The sequence below is a fragment of the Asparagus officinalis genome, chromosome 3, assembly GCF_001876935.1.
Source record: "Asparagus officinalis chromosome 3, Aspof.V1, whole genome shotgun sequence".
Taxonomy (NCBI): domain Eukaryota; kingdom Viridiplantae; phylum Streptophyta; class Magnoliopsida; order Asparagales; family Asparagaceae; genus Asparagus; species Asparagus officinalis.
In genome coordinates this window covers 18,670,667-18,679,003 of record NC_033796.1, presented here as the reverse complement: position 1 = coordinate 18,679,003, position 8,337 = coordinate 18,670,667, and the positions used below count along the sequence as shown (strand labels likewise).

Sequence of the window (8,337 nt, the reverse complement as noted above, 5' to 3'; positions counted from 1 at the left end):
GGCGGTGCCGTAGTTGATGAGGTTGGCAACGAGGATGCCGATGGTTATCATGAGTTGGAAGACGATGTTCAGCATGCCTCGGTGTCGGGCCGGGGCCATTTCAGAGAGGTAGACCGGCACAGACTGTAATGAACAAAGTTTTGCAAATTGTTCAGTAAATATGTTTGCTAATTTCTAATTTATTTGTCCAAGTTTGATCTGATTATATATGAAACACCGCATGGTTTTCAACATGAGAAGCATCTAATCTATTAGTTTGAATATAATGTGAATTGACTATTAGATTTACAAATTGGACCATATATTGCAAAAGATGTAAATAAGAGATTTCACATATCTACCTTTTCTAACAAATAGAAAAGTGATTATGAACAGTACTGATGAATGAAGCATGTTGAGGCTTTTGGTCTTTCATTTTCTAAAAAAGGAAATGAACTCATGAAAAAGAGGTGAAAATGTATTTAGCTCTATTTTAAATGGAGAGGTAATGTTCAGGAAAATGGAAAATGAGATAAACAGGGAAAGCAAATTTCCTGTTTCCAAAATTGTTTAAACCATTCAAGCATGTTTAGGGATAAAAGAGTAATTTGCATCTCTACAGGGAAGTAGAGATTCTTACTCGTCTTTCGAAAAGGAAAAAAAAAAATAAAAGTTTAAAAGTTTTTTTTAAAAGGTAAGAATCTCTCACAAGAACACACTTTTGTCCTTCATGGAATTTAGGAATAAAAATGCACCCAAAAAGACACAGAAGCTGGTGATATCCAAAGAAATAGTGGCCTTACATGCAAAAGTATTTCAAAAAAGTCGCTCACGTTTTATTAAATTTCAAACCAAGATTGTCCTTTATTAGAACGTATTTAATACCCATATTGTCCCATGATTCCATCCTTACCCACCCACAAATACAATAAAAAAAACAAAATATAAATACAAGGGAAACGGTCGTCCGGATTAAATTAAAATTGGGTCCCACCGTGTGAAAAAAACAAGGCCGAGATGCGGACTCGTCCTTAATTTAATATTTTTCTGCATTAAACTCCACCGGAAATAACTCAGCCGATGTGAACTTCACGGACTTTTATCTCTAAAAAAATATTATCATACAAATCGTAGGCCATAATTCCAAAACAAACGCCAAATTGTCGATTAATTATATTTAATCACGATATTAACTCTCTCAATTATTTTCAACAATAAACTTTACTACCCACGCAATGTTAGATCTAAACTCCCCTCGAATAAACTACCTAATTCAAGCATGAAAAATAATATAACTATACCTGATTGGCAAATCCGACACCGATACCAAGAAGGATTCGGCCGATAATCAACATAGCAACATTCTCAGCAGCGCCATTAATCGCAGCACCGGCGAGAAAAGTGAGACCTCCACCAAACATGGACCACTTCCTTCCAAAAGATCTGGTCACCGCCGAAGCAACGAAAGAAGCAACCAAGGCTGCAAGATACAGCGACGACGTGAACAAAGTCAACGGCACGCTGTCAAACTTGCAGTATTGGTTAGTGCTCGTGTCCGCCTTCTCCTTCTTGTAAACATCGGGAAAGAACTTCAGCAGAAACGAATCCATCGCTGTAACTCCTCCTGTACGTAGAGAAATGTCGGATGCAATCTTATCAAGAAAGCTTTTGATTTTCCAAAGTTTGCAGCAAAAAGTATAATTTTTATTATTTTAATTACCTGAGATACCGATATCGTATCCGAAAATGAGACCGCCGGTGGCGGCAACGATACAAGTCATGAGGACGAAGAGAGTCATCCGCCCTGGATACTCTTTGCCGCCCGCTGGGGCGCCATTGAACAAAGCTAATTAGGAACCAAACTCTAGTTTTTTTTCTCCCTTTTTTAGCAAAGAAATCTATGAAATATAATGAAGAAGAGAACGCGAAAGTGTAGGAGGAATGGCAATGGAAGGGATTGGTGTGTATTTATAGAGTATAAGGGAGCCATAGGGGTTGGCAAGTCAAAACACAGAGTGGATTTGAAGAAATTTGTGAACCCAGTTAATCTACGCACCGAAACGGTTACCCACTGTGTTGGGTGGTCCCCATGTTGCTGGGGGTTAGGGCTGGGGTTGTTTTTAAAAAAAGGTTTTGGGTGAGGTGGCAAATATATCCGATTTAGGATAAAGGGATGCGAGAATTTGGTGATAAAATGGTAGGTCTTTATTACGTTTGGAATTTAATGTGACAAATTAGAGCAATCGGCAAGGATAAATTAGTCTTATCCATGACTCAATTCTGCCTTATTTTGAGCAAGTTAAGATGAAAAGGTTATGTATTATATGCTCGATTCATTGCTAATTAGATGCTGAATTGTGAAGAATATGTTTTAAATAATATATTTTGCCTAAATTGGCCTGATTCGGTCGAAGAATTTCCTTTTTTTTTTTGACAGATAATGGGATCCATTATATTTTCCTTAATTAGCCCTAAAACTTTTGTTTATATCCAGATAAGACCGTTTGAGGATTAGCCATGTATGTGAGGATTGTGTTTGACTCACGCTCCGACTAAATTTATTACCCATCTGCTCGTTAAGTTCGATTCTCACACGATTATCTACTTTAATATTCTTGCTATAGTGTAGCATGATATCAATAATTTTATACTCTATCAAGCTGCTTAATGCTGAGTGAACAACATTATTATGTGTCAAAATCTGAACTTGTGTAGTAGTTTTATTGCTGGTTTAAAATTCGTGACCTCTGAGATTTGAGCATTACATACTCTCTATATTAAAGATTTATTACAAGACCACTAAAATTCTTAAGTTTGGTATTCTGATTTTATATGAATATTAAAATTTATCAAATATGGATACGTCGGTCTCATATTACGGTGGGAGCATTTAATCCTTCATTCACGGGGTTGGAGACATGCTTATTTTAATCATTTTTGTAATTTATCTAATATTTACAACAGTTTTATTTTTCCCTCAAGTGAAATGAAAATTTCAATCAGCAATAGGTGGCCCAGGTGAATTGGTTGTATCATTATGATCCTCCCGTATTCACGTAGTGTTCACGTAGTGTTGTGTCATGTGTGAGATTAAAGGTGGGGCTTAATATCTGATGGTGGATCCTAGAATTCGAGCTCTGATTGACACTCAGGTTGTAGTTCTTCCGAACCAAGGTTCCCTTGTAAAAAAAAAAAAAATAAATAAAAAAAGAAGAGGATATTTCGTCAATTTTTACCCGAATAAAAATTCATTAAATAGAGGCTATTAGACACGAGGGAACTATTCAAATATCAGCCCTCTCACTTTTACAAATTTATTAAATGTATCCTCACATGATGTCCGTTGCCTGCGAGCTGTAAACGGTGGCCTAAACGCGTTCGTTCCCCCTACCCTCGGCCGTCCAAAAATGGATAACGTCGACGTTTCTTATAATACAAGCTCTTTATGGACCTTCCATTAATTTCCCCCCAAAATATTATCATATTTCTAAGCTAAAGATAGTAGCTGATAATTGCACACAATATGTGATGTGAAGAATTAAGCCCGTGGCCTCGCTGCAGAAACAAATTGTGAATATGAACAAGTCAAACAGGGTTTGTTTACTGCAGAGGCCCTAATTGCAAAATTTGTAACCGTGTGAAATTATACTAAGAATCCAAAAGATTCCGCGCAAGTTTTTTCTTCTTACTTTTTAGACTTGGGTGTATCGTATTCTATTCTTCAGCTTATTCTGTTCATACGTTGATAAAGATATTGTTTGTTTTGTGTCGTTCTCAAATTTCCAATTGAGACAAAATTGTTTACTATCTTTTTCCCTTTGTACAAAAGGAAATCACCATAAACTTTATAACCAGAAAGACGATATATTTTCGACAGCATTCGGTATTTTCTTAAATTTTTAGCTACGGTATCCAATCATTGAGAACATGTAGTTAGCATTATTTATTTATTTATTTATTTATTTATTATTATTATTTTGACAAGGCAAAGAGAGAGGCGAATCTTTTAATATTTATTTTACTAATTTTATTACAAAAAGACTTATATGCCTATGTTGTCACATATTTGCAATATCTATGTGGAATTCTACTAATTTTAGAGTCAAGTCCACTTCAAGAAAAAAATTATTGTTCTACTAATACAGATTTTTCTAAGACTACGTCTATTTTTTTGTTAATTACAAGCATGACTCATCCATACCAAAAGCTCAGCATCCTAATTAAATGTCATCTAATATAATCTCATGAAACTCCCTAATATATCAGCAAAAATTAATTTGCTACAAACTTAGAAATCCTCCCATGGAAAAAAGCTCTGCAGATGGTGCTTCATATAACTTTGAATTTCGTCGGTTAATTCACCAGTGCAACAACAATATAAATTCATAAGCTTGGTTGTTTATTATAATATTTACATTAAATTAATTTACTATGAATTCGCAGCTGCATAGTCTCAGACTCTGATACAATAAACGACAATTTTGAGCCCCTTTGGCTCCGCATGACAACTAGCCTACACTTGATTCAGTTCACAGCAGAAATGAAAGCACAGTTTGTGCTCAGAGCCTTTCCAAACAAAATGCAACTTGAGTTTCGGGTTTTTTTAGCGGGCATGTGGATGTAAGAGTTTTTTTTTTTTTTTTTTTTTTTGTTTTTTTTATATATATATATATTAGTCAAATCTCCACAATATTGGAGATCCTTGTAAACTGGAGGGGCCACTTTTTTTTTTTTTTTTTTTTTTTGATATCTATATATATTAGTCAAATCTCCACAATATTGGAGATCCTTGTAAACTGGAGGGGCCACAAAGACGTTGAAGTTGTACTAGTCAGTAGTTCGTGGGTCACGTACTAATCCTGGACCATCAACCTATCAAAACGCAGTCCCTATGTTTGCATTTTCATAAAATAAACATATAAAAGTTCATTAACATTGCCCCGTTATAATTTAGATATCATTAATTAGTTCAAGCTATAAGAATTGCATGCTTACGATACGATACTAAAATTTTAGCATATAATATACTTCCAAATAAGTTGCGCCTCTGTTTGAATTTGAGACCTTTCGTCACTCAATATGAAAATTTGCTAGTGATCCCCAAGTTAGCAACTATACTAATTCCTATTAAAAAACAATCAAGTTTATAACAAATTATCTGCCTAACCTAATCCATGTAATAAATGTTTGCCTTTGTCGGCAAAAAGCGCCCCAACAGTCATGATTTCGTTATAACCCTTATCCGATGTGCTATAGTTTTCACAGGATCAACAAAGCTAGATATCAACTAACTCTCATTATGAACTCAAGTAAATATATATATATACTTGGAGTCTAAGTTCAATAAGGTTGACATCTCTAAACTCGGAGTTGTGGATCCACGTCATGCGCAAGTGGCATTTTGACAGATGTATGAAAGCGAGCAAAATCATGAAAGTATGGGATAGTATAATTTGATAATGGTGGCTTTGGTACTAGTCAGATAAGATGACTCCTATTAATGTTTGAAAATTCTGTTGGGTTTTAAGAGAATACAGGCTTTTTCTGACTTGATAATCGATGACTTCACCTTGAAGGATTTTGGGCACACATCAATGGATTTGCTTCAAACTTGGTTTTAACAAACTAGCAATGGCTAATGTGTTATGTTGGATAAGCGTCTAGTGTTAAAGGGACAGCTCTGGGTCAAACAGTGCTCCCACTTGATCCGTTGGATGAAGGAATCAGGGTACTCAGGGCTCTTTCAAGCTTGGTTGGCTTGACCTGCTTGTATTTTGTGGATGTGGTGCCCATTTGCTAGCTGCGGCCCACTTAATCTCCGACCTTTTGTATATGCAGAAAATTTGACCTTTTTCCTGCCAATTTCAGTGTACTTTTTGTTCCTTTCACACAAGAAGACCAGAGCCTAATGCTGCCTTCTTTCTTTGACCACTTACTAATCTCCATCGTTGTTATTGCTGATACATATATCTCACCTCAGTAAGAATAAGAAGAAAAAAACATTAGGGTTTTCCGGTGTTAGTCCCTTAAATCTTTGATATTTTGGAATTAGTGTCTCAAACCAGTACTGAAATTGCTATTAGGTCCCCAAAATTGAAATCGTATAGATTGTTTCAATTCAATTTAGTTCGAATTAGAACTTTTGTCTGATGTGTTATCCCTGGATCATGGATGGTTATTTACAATTTTACTTTCACTAAATGTGTACGCGTTAGATGTACTGAGAGTAGGGAGAGCAATAATATAATCGACCAAGATGAGGAGTTAATTGTTGGGAAGAAAGATGATTTAATAGGTATGAGTTTTAAAGGGGATTGGGCGTAAACAAATTAATTTCGTTGGAGCTAACATGGATAAATATAAGGTTGTAAGGTGTATTTCGTGTCAAAAAGTAAAATTAAAATGAGCATTTCCTAGGGTCAAATATGGTATCGAACTAGAGGGACTGATACGAAACAACTGAAAGTATTGGGGGGACCTAATATCAATGTCTATGACATGAGTGGCTAACTTCAAAATTTTAAATATTTAAGGGGCTAATACTGAAAACCTCACAAAGATCATCCAAATAGGAGATATTTTTAGGGAAGTATTAAAAAAAATCATTGAAACACGGGAAAAAATGTTGGCAATATTCTACCCGATCAACAAATTTGCTAGGAGTTACCATTTACTGACTACTGAAAATCTTATATCCTCGTACCTGAATATATTTAGACTATTATCTGAAATGAACCTGCTATAACATTAGAGCTTTCACTGGGAGAAAGTACCAAAAGTTAAAAGTTTTCGTCCTAGTTTATTATAGATTAATTATTTGTTTAATTTTGTATGTCCTATGGGTATTTTTTAAATCATGGAGTAGGAAAACAAACATAATTGTTTGTGTAGATTTGGCCATGGGTTTGAAGAAGAACAGGTTTTGGAGCTCAGGGTTCAGTTTTGGAGTTTGTCGGTCGACCGCGGTGCAAGGCCGGTCGACCGAATACATACACAGACTCTGGGTATGAGTCTGGACTTTACGCGGTCGACCGTCGCGGCCGACCGCCAGAGCTTGTAATGATTTTTGGGTTATGTCGTTTGATCGCTGTCGACCGCGAGTCTTGGGGCGGTCAACCGCCAGTCGGGCAGGCCTATATGTGAGTTTTCTGTTCTGATTTAGATTGGTGTTTGCTATAAATACAAACATACGTTTTAGGGTTTCTTTGGCTTTGATTGGTAATAGAATTAGGGATATTTGGAGCACAGAAAAGGTGTATTTTCTGAGCTATTGGTTAGGGTTTTTGTTGGAGAGAATTAGAGCTTTGTTGGTGAGATTAATTTGTAAGTTTGGGTGATTTGTAATCCCAGTTTGTACTCTTCTTCTCTATTAGTAAAAATCACATTCCCTTCTCACCTTGTGGACGTAGACAACTTGCCGAACCACGTAAAATTGGCTATTTGTGTTTGTGTCGTTATTTTGCATCGTTTGGTCTTCTCTCTCGGCGTTTGTGTTTGGTTCCTCAAAGCACATTGTTTTTTTGGCTTCCGCGCATAACAAGTGGTATCAGAGCTTGGGCTATGCTTGGGCTAATTGGAGGAATAGATCGCTTTGGAAGTTCGTTTAGGACTTCAGTTGGTGATAAAGGTGGAATTTTTTCTATTTGTGGATCTCGTTTTCGTTGTGCGGGGTGAGATCTTTGGAGGCTCTTGTTAGGGTTTTAATTGGAGGTAAAAATCTCTCCTTTATCAGTTTGGGTCTATTCTTCGTTTGTTCCGTATTGGTTTGTTGGTGCTTTGAGATAGATGGCCGAGAAAGAAGGAGTTGAGGCTGAGATATTGGATTATCGAGAAGTGCCTTGACCTGCATATTGAAGTATTTTGAGCACATTGGTATGAGCAAGGAGACCAAGGTGGAGTTTGGCACTTCTATTCGACGATTGAGAGGTCTTCTAGGTGGTGTTTATTCAGATATTTGGGAATCTTCCAAGGAGGCATCATTGGGAGGTAATCAGTATTTTGTTTTCGCAGTTGGGGACTATTCTAGGCATTGATGGGTTGCAATTAAGTCCCGTTGGTGTGAAATCCTAGAAGTCAACAACAGATGGAGGAAGTGTATTGGCAAAAAGGTGATTCGTCTTTTTTATTTTGGTAGGGGTCCTTGCGTTTGTGCCGAGCTCACGGTAGTTTGAGACACTTCATTGGAGAAGAAACATTGGGGCGACGCGATGAGATGACAGTTTTAATGGGGCGTTCCTTGCTGGAAGAGGATCAGTGTTGTTTGTCGAGCATTGGATTGCAAAGGAGTTTTGGAGCTTCGACATGTTTGGGTTATCTTAATCATAGGTTGTCGACTGCTGCGTTTGGACTTATTGGATC

At 36.6% G+C, this 8,337-nt stretch overlaps 1 protein-coding gene across 1 annotated transcript in view; it reads right to left on the bottom strand.

The window, feature by feature from the left end:
• The window catches only part of LOC109833246 (sugar carrier protein C-like), a 3,085-nt gene extending 1,181 nt beyond the window's left edge, over nucleotides 1–1,904 (bottom strand). Inside the window, 4 exon segments of the mRNA XM_020400848.1 lie at nucleotides 1–3; nucleotides 5–123; nucleotides 1,281–1,603; nucleotides 1,700–1,904. The exon segment at nucleotides 1–3 is cut by the window's left edge and continues 409 nt beyond it. Of these exon segments, the coding sequence (XP_020256437.1) occupies nucleotides 1–3; nucleotides 5–123; nucleotides 1,281–1,603; nucleotides 1,700–1,778 (524 nt within the window). The 5' untranslated portion in view covers nucleotides 1,779–1,904.